The sequence below is a fragment of the Gadus chalcogrammus genome, chromosome 10 (assembly GCF_026213295.1).
Source record: "Gadus chalcogrammus isolate NIFS_2021 chromosome 10, NIFS_Gcha_1.0, whole genome shotgun sequence".
Classification (NCBI taxonomy): Eukaryota; Metazoa; Chordata; class Actinopteri; order Gadiformes; family Gadidae; genus Gadus; species Gadus chalcogrammus.
This window is the reverse complement of record NC_079421.1, coordinates 22,952,942-22,969,895: the sequence shown is the minus strand read 5'-3', so window position 1 is coordinate 22,969,895 and position 16,954 is coordinate 22,952,942. Positions and strand designations below refer to the sequence as shown.

The 16,954-nt window shown below is 50.1% G+C and overlaps 1 protein-coding gene across 1 annotated transcript in view; it reads left to right on the top strand.

The window, feature by feature from the left end:
* The window catches only part of slc34a1b (solute carrier family 34 member 1b), a 20,468-nt gene extending 3,827 nt beyond the window's left edge, over nucleotides 1-16,641 (top strand). The window contains exons 4-11 of the mRNA XM_056600155.1: nucleotides 3,345-3,456; nucleotides 5,433-5,628; nucleotides 6,418-6,534; nucleotides 6,783-6,882; nucleotides 7,209-7,376; nucleotides 7,570-7,686; nucleotides 11,894-12,018; nucleotides 15,514-16,641. Of these exons, the coding sequence (XP_056456130.1) occupies nucleotides 3,345-3,456; nucleotides 5,433-5,628; nucleotides 6,418-6,534; nucleotides 6,783-6,882; nucleotides 7,209-7,376; nucleotides 7,570-7,686; nucleotides 11,894-12,018; nucleotides 15,514-16,128 (1,550 nt within the window). The 3' untranslated portion in view covers nucleotides 16,129-16,641. The remainder of the gene's footprint in view (nucleotides 1-3,344; nucleotides 3,457-5,432; nucleotides 5,629-6,417; nucleotides 6,535-6,782; nucleotides 6,883-7,208; nucleotides 7,377-7,569; nucleotides 7,687-11,893; nucleotides 12,019-15,513) is intronic.
* Nucleotides 16,642-16,954: the final 313 nt, after the last annotated feature.

Genomic DNA, 16,954 nt, shown 5'->3' with positions numbered 1-16,954 from the left:
CCTGGAGAAGGCTCTGTCACCTAGGCTGTGGAGTTGAGACCAGCTGAGGAGGATCTGAGGGCCCGGGGGGGTTGGTAGAGGGAGAGGAGATCAGAGAGATATGGGGGGGCCATATGGTGGAGAGCTTTGTAGGTGAGGACCAGGAGTTTGTAGTGGATCCGATGTGAGATGGGGGAGCCAGTGGAGATTCTTGAGAACTGGGGTGATGTGGTGCCACGCTTTAGTATGAGTGAGGAGACAGGCTGCTGCATTCTGGACCAGTTGGAGTCTGTTGATGGAGGTGGTGGAGATGCCGGCGAGGAGTGAATTGCAATAATCAAGGCGGGAGGAGATGAAGGCATGGATGAGTCTCTCTGCAGCGTGAGGTGTGAGGGAGGATCTGATCTTTGCAATATTACGGAGGTGATAGAAGGAGGTTTTGACAGTGTGGCGGATGTGGGGTTCAAGGGAGAGGGTGGAATCAAAGATTACGCCAAGTGTTATATAGACTTGTATAGACTTGTGTTCCTAATATGCATGCGTCCCCCCGTTAATATACATTGCATGGACTGTATTATGCGTTACGTGTTTAGTTTGCGTGTGTTTAAACAGATGGACGCACACACGTGCGCCCGCTTTCATAAATTATTTTACACATCCACACACGCGCGCCCGCATTCATTCATTCTTTTTAACACTCACTCGCGGTAAAACAATGTTTTTTCACGATCAAATACTCATCAACCCTAAAAGTTATTGGCTTGTACACGGTGTCAAGAAAATATCTGTTTGCTATACAGTGTTTGCAGATGCATTGATTTAAAAGTACAACTTATTACCGCTGTATCAGCTGTAATTTACCAAGAATGTGTGGCTAGGTAGATGAGAGAAGCAAAGTGTATGCGTGAGGTGCACAAGCAACATTATGCATGCGCCCTTAAAATAGCATCTGAACAACACTGACTTTAAACCAGGTATTTCCTGGTTTGTGGCGCAATTGTTTTCTGAAACTGCAAAATAGCACCAGGGAACGTTTGCGCCAGAACACGCCTCCTCCTTTCGCCGAACCGCCCCTTGGGGCGCAAGATCGCTCCCTGATTTTCCGACGCGTGGCGTTGGAGGGAAAAGAACGCCCGGCGCCTTGCAAACTAGCACGACACATGCGTCAGTGTAGAAAGTCAATTGCGCCGGATGCAAGATAGGGCTCTGAGTGTGTATGTTGTGTTTCTGTGTGCTTGTGTGTGTCTAGACATGTTTGTGGCCTTGGGTTGTGTTTACCATTGTGTGTCGGTGTGTGCATACGTGCTGATGCATTTGTCTGTGTGTATGTTTGTGTTTTTGTTTGTCTGTGTGTATGTATGTGTGTGTCTGTTTACCGGTCTATGTTGTGTTTACCTTTCTGTGTGCATGTGTGGGCATATGTGCTCCTGTGTTTGGGTGTGTGCGTGTGTGTGTTTACCTGCAGCTCTGTTTCTCTCTTGTTTGTATGCAAGGACAGAAGCACCCTGAGTCTGATAGAAATAGATGTCATATAAACACGCCAGAGGCTGGTTGGAGGTTAAAGGTTCAGAGGGTCAATGGATCCACCGACCTCATGCATTCCCATCAGCACTGCCCCTCGCTCTGGATCAGGGCGGGGTTACCCTTCCTGAGCACACTGCGGGGTTCTGACCTGTCTGCTGAACAGGGGTCCCTCCTCGCCTCGCAGTCTGTGGCCATTAGGGCTCAGTCTGTGGCCATTAGGGCTCAGTCTGTGGCCATTAGGGCTCAGTCTGTGGCCATTAGGGCTCAGTCTGTGGCCATTAGGGCTCAGTCTGTGGCCATTAGGGCTCAGATGGTTTACTGGATGGGTTAGGGTTAGGGTTAGGGTTAGGGTTAGGGTTAACCCTAACCCTAACCCTTCATGAGCACACTGTGGGGTTCTGACCTGTCTGCTGAACAGGGGTCCCTCCTCGCCTCGCAGTCTGTGGCCATTAGGGCTCAGTCTGTGGCCATTAGGGCTCAGTCTGTGGCCATTAGGGCTCAGATGGTTTACTGGATGCATCCCCGCCGGCCCCGTCTTCACAGGAGGACGGTGACGTCGTAGGGCATTGTGGGTAATTACACCTCTGCATCCCCGCCGCCCCGTCTTCACAGGAGGACGGTGACGTCGTAGGGCATTGTGGGTAATTACACCTCTGCCGTCCTCTGCTGACGACTCAGGCGTCTGCATGCGTCCAAAACACTGTGGGGAGAAGATAAAAGGACTAAAGAAAGTGTTTGTGTGGGTGTGTGCGTGTGTATGTGTGTGTGTGTTTGTGTGTGTGTTTGTGTGTATGTGTCTGTTTGTGTGTGGGGATGGATCCATCTCCCAGGTTCTTGTCTTCCTAGACTACTGGTGGGGTTGGGGCGTGGGGGGGAGGAGGCTAAGCTGCATCCACTTCAACTTTTAATTGCTGTCATCTCTCATTTCCATAAAAGAATCTGATGCCTTTCGAGATGTGAGGGGTCGCGTTCTATCGTCACGTGCGTCGCACATCCCCGTTCTCAGTGCGGCCGACCTTTGCCAAAGCTCACTGGCAATTAAATAATAATTCAAAGGACTGTGTGTGTGTCTGTGTGCCTGTGTGTGTGTGTCTTTGTGTGTGTGAGTGCGAGTGTAAGCAGGTGCGCACATGTGGTTGTGCATTTCTAATCCTACTGTCATAGCCTAGAGCTATCATTTTGCTGTAGCTGCTCACTGGGGGTACACACACACACACACACGCATGCACATGTGCACACACACATATAGTCACACACATGCGCACACACATGCGCACTCACACACGCGCACACACACACGCGCACACACACACACACACACACACACACACACACACACACACACACACACACACACACACACACACACACACACACACACACACAAACACACACATATTTGTCATTTACTTTGTTCCGTACAGCGTTGTCACTCACATATTTTCCATATTTTAAGGCATTGTTGTAATGACATCGTGGGTCTCTCCTCTCCCAGGGTCCTAATGACATCGTGGGTCTCTCCTCTCCCAGGGTCCTAATGACATCGTGGGTCTCTCCTCTCCCAGGGTCCTAATGACATCGTGGGTCTCTCCTCTCCCAGGGTCCTAATGACATCGTGGGTCTCTCCTCTCCCAGGGTCCTAATGACATCGTGGGTCTCTCCTCTCCCAGGGTCCTAATGACATCGTTGGTCTCTCCTCTCCAGTGCTGTAATGACATCGTGGGTCTCTCCTCTCCCAGGCTCCTAATGACATCGTGGGTCTCTCCTCTCCAGTGCTGTAATGACATCGTGGGTCTCTCCTCTCCAGTGCTGTAATGACATCGTGGGTCTCTCCCCTCCAGTGCTGGAAGTGGGTGCGGCGGTCCCCATCGTCATGGGCGCCAACATCGGAACCTCGGTAACCAACACCATCGTAGCCATGATGCAAGCGGCAGAGAGGAGCCAGTTCCAAAGGTATGGAGCGCCTCGTGTTGAGGGGGAGGGATGGGCTGGGAGGGAGGGAGGGGAGGGAGGGAGGGAAGAGGGGAGGGGAGTGGGAAGCGTCAAAGGAACCGGTGAGTGACGCACGCTACAAAAGAGGAGTGGGGCGGTTTGAAAAAGGGGAGGGAATCCTGAGACACAGAAAGATCAAGAGTGATGTGAAAGAGAGTGAGAGAGTGAAAGAGTCTGAAAGCGAGGGGGAGAGGAGGAGGAGGAGGAGGAGGGGGAGGAAGAGGAGGAGGAGGAGGGGGGAGGAGGAGGAGGAAGGGGAGGAAGAGGAGGAGGAAGAGGAGGAGGTGGAGGGGGAGGAGGGAGGAGGAGGGGGAGGAGGAGGAGGAGGAGGAGGAAGAGGAGGAGGAGGATGGAGGAAGAGGAGGAGGAAGAGGAGGAGGAGTAGGAAGAGGAGGAGGAAGGAGGAGGAGGAGAGGAGGAGGGGGGAGGAGGAAGAGGAGGAGGAAGAGGAGGAGAAAGAGGAGGAGGAGGAGGAGGAGGAGAAAGAGGAGGAGGAGGAGGAAGAGGAGAAAGAGGAGGAAGAGGAAGATGAGGAGGAGGGGGTGGATGATGGAGGAGGAGGAGGAAGAGGAGGAGGAGGAGGAAGAGGAGGAGGAAGAGGAGGAAGAGGATGGAGGAAGAGGAGGAGGAAGAGGAGGAGGAGGAGGAGGAGGAGGGAGGAGGAGGAGGAGGAAGAGGGAGGAGAAGGAGGAAGAGGAGGAGAGAGGAGGAGGAGGAGGAGGAGGAGGAGGAGGAAGAGGAGAAGGAGGAGGAAGAGGAAGAGGAGGAGGAAAAGGGGGGCCTTGCAGCTGCCACTTTGCATTAGTTCTGATTTTACAGCACAATTACTGCCGCGACTCAACATGCTGACAACAACGGCGTCAAATCGTATCCATTCTGTCCCGTGAGCTCATTGATGTGAGACGCATCCATCAGACAGCAGATTGCCTAGTCGGGCTCTGATAAGGCTTTACTTTCGCCCTCATCTGATGTAAATTACCCTGATAACAGACACGCGATGATGCAAGGACTACAACAATGTTATTGCAAGCCCCACAAAGGTGGGTTAGGGTGAAGTTCAAGTGCTGGCATTACAGTGAGCGAGCCTCGACCGCCCCTCGCTGTCTTCAAGGGCCAGCCAACCCAGAATCGTTTTCTTTTTAAATCAATTTTAGAAAAAATAAATAATAATAATCTTTTTTTTCCATAAAAGTCTTACCAAGTAATTCATTTCTGAAAAAAACCATAAAAAACCCCATAAAAAATCGGTCTTATAATCTGAGAGCAATCTAGGCCATTTAGTCGCTGTTATTAAAATATGAGGGTCAGTCCGAGTAGGCGGTTGTTGAGTGGGCGCTAAACCATTCAGCTGCCGGGCCCCTGAGGCTCTGCTGGCCCCTGAGGCTCTGCTGGGCCCCTGAGGCTCTGCTGGCCCCTGAGGCTCTGCTGGGTCCTGAGGCTCTGCTGGGCCCTGAGGCTCTGCTGGGCCCTGAGGCTCTGCCGGGCCCCTTAGGCTCTGCTGGCCCCTGAGGCTCTGCTGGGTCCTGAGGCTCTGCTGGGCCCTGAGGCGCTGCTGGGCCCTGAGGCTCTGCTGGGCCCTGAGGCGCTGCTGGGCCCCTGAGGCGCTGCTGGGCCCCTGAGGCTCTGCTGGGCCCCTGAGGCTCTGCTGGGTCCTAAGGCTCTGCTGGGTCCTGAGGCTCTGCTGGCCCCTGAGGCTCTGCTGGGCCCTGAGGCTCTGCTGGGCCCTGAGGCGCTGCTGGGTCCTGAGGCGCTGCTGGGTCCTGAGGCTCTGCTGGGTCCAGAGGCTCTGCCGGGGCCCCTGAGGCGCTGCTGGCCCCTGAGCAGCTGCGCCCAATCTGAAGGCACAGCTCACATTGCCTCACCTTGGCTCAGGGCCCCCCCCCCCTGGTTTGGGGGTCTCCACTCTGCTCCCTTCAACACGGCCCTCTGCCCCCCAGGGCGTTCGCCGGGGCCACGGTCCACGACTGCTTCAACTGGCTGTCGGTGCTGGTGCTGCTGCCCCTGGAGGTGCTGACGGGCGCCATGGCCCGGCTGTCCCTCCTGCTGGTCTCCAGCTTCCACCTCCAGAGTGGGAAGGACGCCCCCGAGCTGCTGAAGGTCCTCACCCAGCCAGTCACCGAGCTCATCATACAGGTACCAGACTGGTCCTCAGCCAGTCACCATCATACAGGTACCAGACTGGTCCTCATCCAGTCACCGAGCTCATCATACAGGTACCAGACTGGTCCTCAGCCAGTCCCCATCATACAGGTACCAGACTGGCCCCCAGCCAGTCACCGGGCTCATCATCTTTAACCGCTGGTTAAAGTAGGGGTACCGCTGGTTAAAGCAGGGTACCGCTGGTTAAAGCATGGTTAAAGCAGGAGTATTTTTTGTGTGGCATGATGTATTGTATTTGTTGCAGTGGCAGACCTGTAGAGAGTCGATAATGAGCCCATAATGAACCCGCTGTGCCTCCCTGGGTCCCTGCGCTCTGCTCATTACGCATTACTCCATATAATAAACACATCGATTCCTATTTTCATGGGATTATACACTAATTGAAACATACTTATGAACATGACATTCAATTCCTGCCAAGAGCGTTCCGGTAGACGCCACCAATTTCTACACACTCAAGCTTTAATGGTTTTACATTTAGTGGGATTTAAATAGTATAATTAGGTAGTACACTATTATAATGGAGCCTTTTAAAAAAAATTGGCCTTTTAAAACGTTAATAGGAGCATGCCGTAGGGTTGGTAAAAAGAATGGTGACGGTTTTCCTGTGCAGAATTCCCTATTGCCTCAGAATGGCAGAGCGTATTCGTCAGTCGGGATCAGAACCAGGCGTCTCTTCGCTCTGAGTACCCTGGTGTTGGGGGCTGAAGCCTACATATGGCAGCCTAATGAGACTCAACCTATCCCGTCTCTGTGCCCCAGCTTGACAAAGCTGTCATCACAGGACTGGCCATGCGGGAGGAAAGCCTGAGGAACCACAGCCTGGTGAGAAGGCTGTGCCCTGCGCCTGATGTTGCGGTAAGACGCCCGTCCAACCATGTTTCCGTGGTCACGGTCATACTCAGGGTAGCTCGGTCCTAAGGGGAACGGAGCTGGATGACTGAATGATGGATGATTCACAAACACACATTCTCTTAGCATTCATGGGTTATTCAGGAAATGGCTTGTTTCTTTTACTCCTTCGTTCTTTCTTTCTGTCGTTCTTTCTTTAATTCGTTCATTCGTTTGACTGTTTGTTTGTCCGTCTGATCGTCTGTTCCTCCTTTGGTTCTCCCTCTCGTTCCCAGTCTGTTGGGGTCGCTGGCTCATTGGTCAACTGTAGCTCTGGCCTGCCTTGTCTTGGGGGGGTCCTCACGAATCTGACGGTGGAAGTTACTCTACAGAGATGTAAGCTCCAGTTTCAATACATGCGGTTAGAAAATGTGAAAAAATAAACGTTTGCTTTGTTGTATTTTTTTCTTTTCATTTTGAAGATAATTTCATTCAATTACCCCCCGCTGACGGTAGAGAGATGTGCGAGGTGTGTGTGTGTGTTTGTGTGTGTGTGTGTGTAATACACAGTTTGTGTGTGTGTGTGCGTGGGTGTCTGTGTGTGCCTGTGTGTGTGTGTGTGTGCGTGAGTGTGCACGTGTGAAGGTGTGCGCATGCGTTTGTGTGTGTCTGTGGACCACATGTGTGCTGATGATGTAACCCAGGCCCTGGCCTGCTCCCAGGCGGGCACCTGTTTGCGTCCACCCAGCTGTCGGACCTGGCGGTGGGGCTGATCCTGCTGGCGGCCTCCCTGGCCGGGCTGTGTGGCTGCCTGCTGCTGCTGGTTAAGCTGCTCAACTCTCTGCTAGAGGGCCAGGTGGCCAAGGTCATCCAGAAGGTCATCAACACCGGTGGGCTGATATAGTGTTGGATGTCCCAAAACAAACCCATTGAGTGATTGTGTTCTGCAGGGGGGGGCGTTTGAGGTTTGCCCGGGGTGCTTGGAACATTTCCCAAACTGTCTCTTAATTATTTGTATTTAATATCATCCCTGTCCTCAATCTGACCCTGGAGGGTTTTCCCTCTCTACCCGTCCGTCCGTAGATCTGCCCTACCCGTTCGGCTGGCTGGGGGGATATTTGGCCATGGTGGTCGGGGCTGGGATGACCTTCCTGGTTCAGAGCAGCTCAGTCTTCACCTCCGCCTTGACCCCTCTGATCGGTGAGTTGACCTGTTAGTAACCTAACATCTCAGTGGAACGTTTGACAGTGAAGAAGATGTGCGTCAACGCAGGACTAAGAAAGGGACCAGCCAGCCTGCTCTGCCAGCGTGGGTTGTTGTCATGCAGCTTAAACGGACGAGGGAGACATGATGAAACCCGTCTGCAATATGACGTCTTCTGACATACTAACTCTACATTTATGTTCTGGACCCGGGGAGAAACACTGACACACAAAGGTCTAAGAAGACGCTATTGTTCTACGTCTACATTTATGTTCTGGACCCGGGGAGAAACACTGACACACAAAGGTCTAAGAAGACGCTATTGTTCTCGCTGGTTTCCCTCTCATTGTCCATTATACTATTGAAATGTCCCTAAGATGTATCAACCATATTGTTTCACTTCTTATGACAAATTTACTTATTGTAAGTCGCTTTGGAAAAAAGCGTCTGCTTACTGCCCAAAAAGTAAATAAAAAATGTTAACAACACCGAATACAGACAAACACATCTAAAGCATTCACGCTGTCCATCACAAACTGTGGACCCATGTGTCAAACCGATGGCTAATTCATTCATTAGTTATGGTCACTGGGGTCAAAGAAGGTACATTGCCTCTCGCAGCACAGAACAACACAGAGAAGAATTTCAACGACATAAGGCCTGGGAAATGTATCAACGTTGAGGAGATCTCCTTTGGTTTGTGTCTCCCAGTACTCCCAGTACGTTCAGCTCCGAGCCTCCTAGCCACCGACCCACTAGGTTGGATCCAACCTTACTCCTCCGTCTTACACCTCCGCACCGGCTCCCCCTACGCCTCCTCTCTGTGAAAAGCTCCCCCCCACCTGATCACACTCCATAACGGGTGCTAAAGGACCGGTGAATAGAAACCCAAAAGCCGTCGAGTCTTCATCTACTAATGTTGGTGAAGTTGTTGAATCTCATGTTAGTGATGTCCTTCACGTCTCAGTCCTTAGCTTTGCTCCCGTCCTCCACGCTTGGAGAGTTATTAGAGCGCTGCTGTCTCCCAGCCTCTGGTTATCCCACTATACGCCGAGTGGGCTTTCCAAGCCTTCGCCGGCTTGTCTATTCTTATCCGTGCATGGCCAGGAGGGGGAGCTAGCGGTGACCTCTGGCTCCATGAAGGTAGGCTTGGATCTACCAAGCTAGTGTTCTGGCGGGAGACACATATAAACACAAGAGACAACGTACTTGAATCAAACGCTGAGGGCAAATTTCAGCTGTAGTCAGCTTTGATGGGGAGACAAGAATCTTTCACGTTTGCTGCTGAGAAGCTTTTGTGGATTTTTCTTTTCTACTGGCGATGGTGTGTCTGTATGTGTGCATGTGTGTGTGCGTGTATATGCGTGTGTAATATTTTGTCCTCAAACCAGATAAAGACATTGTTTACATTTTGGAGTTCACAACATTTGATTAGATGTACATTGGGCAGAAGTTGAGTCATTTTGGTTTTCTGGTGTTGAAAACAAAAGACTGGAATTTTAGCATTTTTATGCTAATATTTGTTATGTTCTAGCCTCGAGATTGCGTAAATTATTATGTTTGTAAATGCTTTACTGAAAAGAAATTAGGCAATACATTTGACAAATTTCACAAGGGAGTGCTGGCCATGTTTATTCAGCAGGATTCCTATTCACCTCTGAGTTTAACTTTTTACAGTTTGAAATGTCATTCAACCACATAAATATCTCTGCCTCACCCCATCTCCCTGAGCCGCTCAATGTACTTATGTGAGTGGTCTTCTGTGTGTGCGTGTGTGTATTTGTGTGTGTGTTGGGACAGGGTAGTTAAGGGGCTCTTTGTTGGATCCTAGGGGCGTATGAGAGAGCTGATCCCCTGCCTCGTCATCCATGCCAGTCAGTGAAGACCGGGCTGCCCCCCATTGGCTGTTCTGCTCTCATTCCGTCTGCTTCGGCCCCTGACATTGAGACACTTTTGCCTGTCATCTACATTCAGGCCAATAGGGCTGTTCATCAGAATGGGATTTCTTGTTGCCGATAATCCCCCATATTAGTAATGTAAAATCCTATATCAATTTAAATATATCAAGGAAATAGATATACCTAGGCAAATGAATACCTTGTTTTGAATATGTTCCAAACCCAACACTTGCTCCTGCCTAGTGGCTACCTTCTCCGTGTCCATGGCGTTGAGGCGATGCTCCGGGCCCGTTCAACCTCAACCGTTTCCTTCCTAATGAACGTTCTGTAGGGGCCAATCAATCGTACAGGATAAAGTATCATCCTCCTGCCAGCCCCCCCGCTGGCCGCACTGGTCATAATGAGGTGGCTAGACTCCCAGAGCTGTCCGCACGTCAAAGCCTTAACAAGCAGCTGCGGCACTCGCTACAAATATAAATCTGTCCCGTACCGAGTGGCGTGCCACGATACCTGGGACAAAACGGGGGTGAAACTCTCCTGCTCATTCAAGCACAAGCTAGCGTAACAGCTTAACTTATCCTTCTACACATGTATCCCTGTTTGAACCTCATAACTCGTCTTAGCAGACTACAGGCCCTTAGCCAGGCCCGAGGAGGGCGGCGTTTTGGCGTTGTGGCGTGGGCCGTTGTGTAACCCCCACCGTACGGCGCGGCCTAATGAAGCTCGAGCAGTCACCGGGGCTGACTCATCTGCATGGGCCGGGGTCGGTCACATAAGGCTGTATGTGAGGTGGTCTTGTTTTATGCAATTAAAGCGATTTGGGCAGCGAGTGTGTACGGTGAGCGGATGGCAGGGTGCTCTGGAGAGCCTCTGTGCGTCTCTGCCAGGCTCGGTGCTATGTGTGTTGGCCTGTGAATACGGTACACGAGTAAGGAGCTTCTACAATGGTTTTGTCTGTTTCATTTCTGTTATCATTAATGAGAGGGTGGGAAATGTGCATGGAATAGAACACACTCAACCACAAAGGCAAATAATTTGGCCGCAATCCAAGCCTTTTCTTTTATGTTCCAATGTAAGGAATGTGGTGGCGTTTGATATGTGGGCAAACTTTCTCACTCTGGGAGATTTGCCATATTATTGTCCTATTCAGGTATGCTCGGTTTCTGTGTTATCTACTGCGCAGTCGTGCATTTCTCTACCTGTCTGTGTTTATAAGCTCCTCGGTGGAGTGAGGGATTGTTTTGCTTCTGTGTGTAAGAATTGCTCATAATTGCAAGTTTAGTTGCCCATGAAGGGGTGTTGCAAAGAAAACAACAGCCAGCCAAGTATCATGGGCAATTTGGCATATAATTCCTGGGTTGACAGATATATTTTTAGTTTGTTGCTTTCACAGCTTCAGAATGCTACCAGTTGACGACACACATTTTAAAAAGGCTTTTGAATAACTATTGGACACCATCCTTAGAGGGAAGTTCATCGATCTACCTCATCCTTGAAGGAATTGAAACCTATGACCTATGGAAGTTAGGCTACTGATGGACTAATGTACTGCGTGTTAATTAATCCCAGGCACGTTTAAGATAAATACATTTCAGATTTGATTATCCTGGCTGTTGAAACCATCATCCCAAGGGATGGATGAGGTTCAAGCAAATGTTTTGTGGCTATGTTTGGAAATGTCTAGACCACCACAATCTGTGCATCACAGATGGAAGCGGGGGAATGTGGTCAATACTGCGACAAGCCAAAGCATCATCTCACCAGGCACATGCTGGAGACATCATGGACTCAGTTAAACCGACCAGCAGGAAGACATGAGATTAGGGTGTGGTAGGAGGAAATGGGAATATTAGATAAACCCATTTGCAGGTCCGTTTTTTCCCATTATACAAATGTGGCTGTATAATCTTTCATCAAATATACATTGTGATATGCATTTTGTGGTCACCATACGCATTTTTGGCAGTGAATGTTTAACCACAAACCCTCACCGGCTGCACATTTATTCTTTATGGTTGCCTTTTGTGGATGTGTGTCTTGAAAACACCGTGGCTGAATCTTTAGCCTTTATCCATAGTTAATAAGCAGTAGTAGATCTGTCTGCTAAGTATTCTCTATGATTTGTAATGAACCCTTGGAAGCAGGCTTTTGATACCTTATTGATAAGGTAAAAAGAAATAAATGGAAATGGCTAGTAATGTCTAACCGAATACTTCCCAAAGAACACCACGGCACACTGAACAACTCCGAAACGGTGCTCCAGAACTCTCCCCGATCCCTTCCCTGCGTTGGTTGTGTGCCCCCAGGTGTGGGGGTGATCAGTCTGGAGAGGGCCTACCCTCTGACCCTCGGCTCCAACATCGGCACCACCACCACCGCCCTGCTGGCTGCTCTGGCCAGTCCCGGGGACCAGCTGGCTCCTGCCCTTCAGGTAGACCTCAACACCCAACTCTTCATACTGTACCTACCTTCAGGTAGACCTCCACACCCCACCCTTCATACTGTATCTACCTTCAGGACCAGGTAGACCTCCACACCCCACCCTTCATACTGTACCTACCTTCAGGTAGACCTCCACACCCCACCCTTCATACTGTACCTACCTTCAGGTAGACCTCCACACCCCACCCTTCATACTGTACCTTCAGGTAGACCTCCACACCCCACCCTTCATACTGTACCTACCTCCAGGTAGACCTCCACACCCCACCCTTCATACTGTACCTACCTTCAGGACCAGGTAGACCTCCACACCCCACCCTTCATACTGTACCTTCAGGTAGACCTCCACACCCCACCCTTCATACTGTACCTACCTTCAGGACCAGGTAGACCTCCACACCCCACCCTTCATACTGTATCTACCTTCAGGTAGACCTCCACACCCCACCCTTCATACTGTACCTACCTTCAGGTAGACCTCCACACCCCACCCTTCATACTGTATCTACCTTCAGGTAGACCTCCACACCCCACCCTTCATACTGTACCTACCTCCAGGTAGACCTCCACACCCCACCCTTCATACTGTACCTACCTTCAGGTAGACCTCCACACCCCACCCTTCATACTGTACCTACCTTCAGGACCAGGTAGACCTCCACACCCCACCCTTCATACTGTACCTACCTTCAGGTAGACCTCCACACCCCACCCTTCATACTGTACCTACCTTCAGGTAGACCTCCACACCCCACCCTTCATACTGTACCTACCTTCAGGTAGACCTCCACACCCCACCCTTCATACTGTATCTACCTTCAGGACCAGGTAGACCTCCACACCCCACCCTTCATACTGTATCTACCTTCAGGTAGACCTCCACACCCCACCCTTCATACTGTACCTACCTTCAGGTAGACCTCCACACCCCACCCTTCATACTGTACCTACCTTCAGGACCAGGTAGACCTCCACACCCCACCCTTCATACTGTACCTACCTTCAGGTAGACCTCCACACCCCACCCTTCATACTGTACCTACCTTCAGGTAGACCTCCACACCCCACCCTTCATACTGTACCTGCCTTCAGGACCAGGTAGACCTCCACACCCCACCCTTCATACTGTATCTACCATGCTCAAGGGCACGGGAGAGATTCGTTAAGCAGCCGGGAGGGAATTCATGCCCTCTTCATATGAATGTGTTTTGTTAAGCAAGAATTCCAGCGGAGAATCAATCGTCCTTGAGGTGTATGAGGCCTGTATCATTAAGTAATGTAGGGGTTGCCTGGGTATTGACTTATTGCAGTACCTGCTTTTGTATAACTCAATGGGTTTATATGGGAGTCATGTGATACCATATCTTTTATGTATCTATATGTGCATATCTTTTCTAAACTTGAATGAACTGAATCTCACTTCGGCTGTTTAGAATGGGATTTTGAATTCAGAAACATGTTATATTGATATCGTGTGTAAAAGTCTTCACATTTTCGTACAGCACTGCAGGCAATGAAAAACATAAAAAACCACATGTGAGAAGGGCCTTAGAGTAGGACGCTGCTGGCAGGAGAGAGCGAGGCGGGGAGATGGACAGAGGTGCAGCAGAAGGCGACTAGAACCGCCGCTGGCTCATGTCTCCCCGGTGCTCTGAACGTGCCGATCACCTGCGGCCGCTGCACAGACCAACTAACAGGAAGGCGAGCTGCTTCCAAAAGCCTGGGAACATTCAGGACGAGGTCGGAAGCAATACTTGGTTTTACTATCTGCTCGATCCAGCGAAGGTTGAAATCCAGCCTAGTCTTTCTACATTTGTAGATCTCGTTGAGTTATGTCTAATCGTAATGCAGCTGATCCGTAAAAATAAATAGTCTGCAAAATGTGGATGTCGACGTAGCTTACACCTGGACATGGTGATATGCATAGCGAAGGAAGTCATTTGGAACCCACAGAAGCCAATTTACATTGCATGTACCACAATCCACAAATACATTTAAAACGACTCCCACACGGATAATTCACGATCCACAAATACACATTTTGAGGATGTCTTGTAGAATCTGCTCGCTTGAGGCTTTTGATGTGAAGAATTCTTCTCTTGTCCTTAGCATGACATTGACACAATGACAACATGTTGTCAGATTTGTATTTAATCTCAGGGTACAAAACATAAAACAGCCCAGAGGTTTGTCCTTAAAAGTGTTTCACACTTATTTAGAAAGTAGACCTTGAAAACAACCACTTTAACGCGTCAAATCACATATTGCACATGCTCCCAATCATATCCTGTCATTATGTGTCTTTATTGATATCCACCTTTATTTTTAATCTCTGTAGGTTTACTAAAAAAAATTTGCTTACAAAGATTCCTACAGTTGTCCCTGAAAACGTCATCAATAGTCTTGTTACGAGCTGAGTTTGGGAATATTTTTTTTTTAAACTCTCTTGTCGAATAGAGGTCTCTAATGATATTGAAATGTTCAAAAAGGTTTAGTGCCGGTGGTTGGGGAGTGGAGCTGCTTATATAGAATACTGAGAAAGACTGTGAACTGGATAGAAGCAGTCGATGGAAGCATTAAAGTTAAAATAATGAATGGGAAGCCACTTGAATGGGTAGATTAACTGGCATTGTAAAAATAAACTGTCGTTCTCCGCGATTGAGTTCAGATCCCGATCAACAGAGCGATCACGTCTCGACTCATCTCTGCTCCTCGTGTCGGCGCTCATAACCACAAATAACACAACACAAATGTCTTTCATTACCTTAAACATCATAAAAGCTTTGAACCATTCAAGGAGACCGCCGCTGCGGTTGGAGCCCTGCCACAGCGCGAGGGGCTGCTGTAGGGATATTCACTTGCTTTGTACTTTCCCCTAATAGGAAAACTGCAACCTTTACTATACATTTCCATGTCAGTCAAACATTGGCAAGTTATGGGAAAGTAATGGCTGGGTCATGGCCCGCATGCACCTAAGCTGCGGTCCAAAGGTTAATCAAGTGATGAAATGTCTCTAAATGGTTTATGCAGTAACTATGCGGAAACGGTAACACATCAATTACAAACCAGTGATGCAAAAGATTACCGAGCCAGAACGCTCTCCCATGCATTTATATTTGGCCTTAAAGGGGTGATCACATGCCACCAGGTGTGAGTGTTTTAAGCCATTACAAGGCGTTTGAAAATCTGCCCTTCCCTGTGCCATCAGGGAAGGTGACATCAGAAAGTGACATCAGAATTTGTTGACATCAGGCATGTTCACCTAGATGTGTGCTGGATAGATCAGTCTACCAGCCTACCAAGTGGACTGTAGCAAACGTTGCTTATCTATCCATCATACATCTAGGCCACGACCACTAGTGATGTCACTCAAACACAGGAAATGGCCGATTTCCAAAGGTCATGTAACGGCTGAACCCCCTCCCAGCTGGGGGCAGGGCACCAGCCCTTTAAAGCAGCGGCTCCCTGTGTCCTGCCGCTCCAGATCGCCCTGTGCCACCTGTTCTTCAACGTCTTGGGCATCCTGCTGTGGTACCCCATCCCGGCCACCAGGCTGCCCATCCGCATGGCCCGCGCGCTGGGCGAGCGCACCGCCAAGTACCGCTGGTTCGCCGTGCTCTACCTGCTGCTGTCCTTCCTGCTGCTGCCCGCCCTGGTGCTGGGGCTGTCGCTGGCCGGCTGGCGCGCCTTGGTGGGCGTGGCCGCCCCCCTGCTGGGCGTGGCCACCTTCGTCACCGCCGTCAACGTGCTGCAGGCGCGCAGCCCTCGCCACCTGCCCACCGCGCTCCAGAGCTGGGACTTCCTGCCGCCGTGGATGCGCTCCCTCAAGCCGCTGGACCGCTGCGTCATCAAGGCGACGGCGTGCTGCTCGGCGGGCGCGGAGCGGCGGGGGACGGAAGGCGGGGGAGGGGCGGGAGCTGTGGATGCCGCGGCCTCCACGACGACGCTGCCTGCCAAGCCGAATATGGCGGGCCGGACGGAGACAAGGGCGGAGCCGGCGTACGACAGCCCGTCGCTGGCCTACCTGGATGAGACGGCGGCGGGGGTCCCCGTGTTCAGGCTGAGGGGATTGGAGCGCTGCCACAGCACGCCGCTGTAGGGGATCAGCCTGCAGCACGCCCCCCCCTGACTCACATTAAACACCGTCATAAGCCCCGCAGCACAGGGGAGGAGACATCTCTAAACGCATTCTGTAACCATCCTGCAGCAGCCTAGCCTGACGTTCCCAGACCCATTCCCACATGGGTTTAAGTCTGGAGCGCCTCGTCTATTTTTGATTTCCAAGGGGCGGCGAAAAAGGGCCTCTAGACGACAACCAATTGGAGCAAAGAAATGAACATTGTGTATAAATGAGGCAATGTTAAAATTCAGCAGGTTCGCATTGGAACTAGATCTTGGTAGTTTTCTGACAGAGCCTTTCAACAAGCTTCTTGCAAGCTCCTTCAGTGCTGTAGAGAGGTTGCATTTGTTTTGTGATGTCTGATCAAAAGGGAGAATGACTTTCAAACCCAGAAGTAACATGACAGAAACAAGATCAAATGTACAAACAAAGCTCTGGTTCTTCAATGATTGAGATATTTTAATATTCATTGTTTAAACACTCCCCACTATTCATAACCATGTACACACATCGAGATTACATAAAATACAATGAAAAATTAAATCATTTCATTTTAATTCATCATCAGTTAAAACTATACAATTATCTGTTTTCAAAATTGGAAGTGTGTTTTAAAGTTTAGTTTTTCTTGAAATGTACATTTTGAATAAACACTTCAATATTTAATAAAGCTAATCGATTTAACGGCAACCTTACAGCAAAGGCAACTAAACAAGATCGTTCTTTATTGGCCTGCCTTTGATATCTGGGAAGTTGTAAAAGTGCTGATAGCGCTACACAGAAGCACCACTGAGAGTGAGTCTCC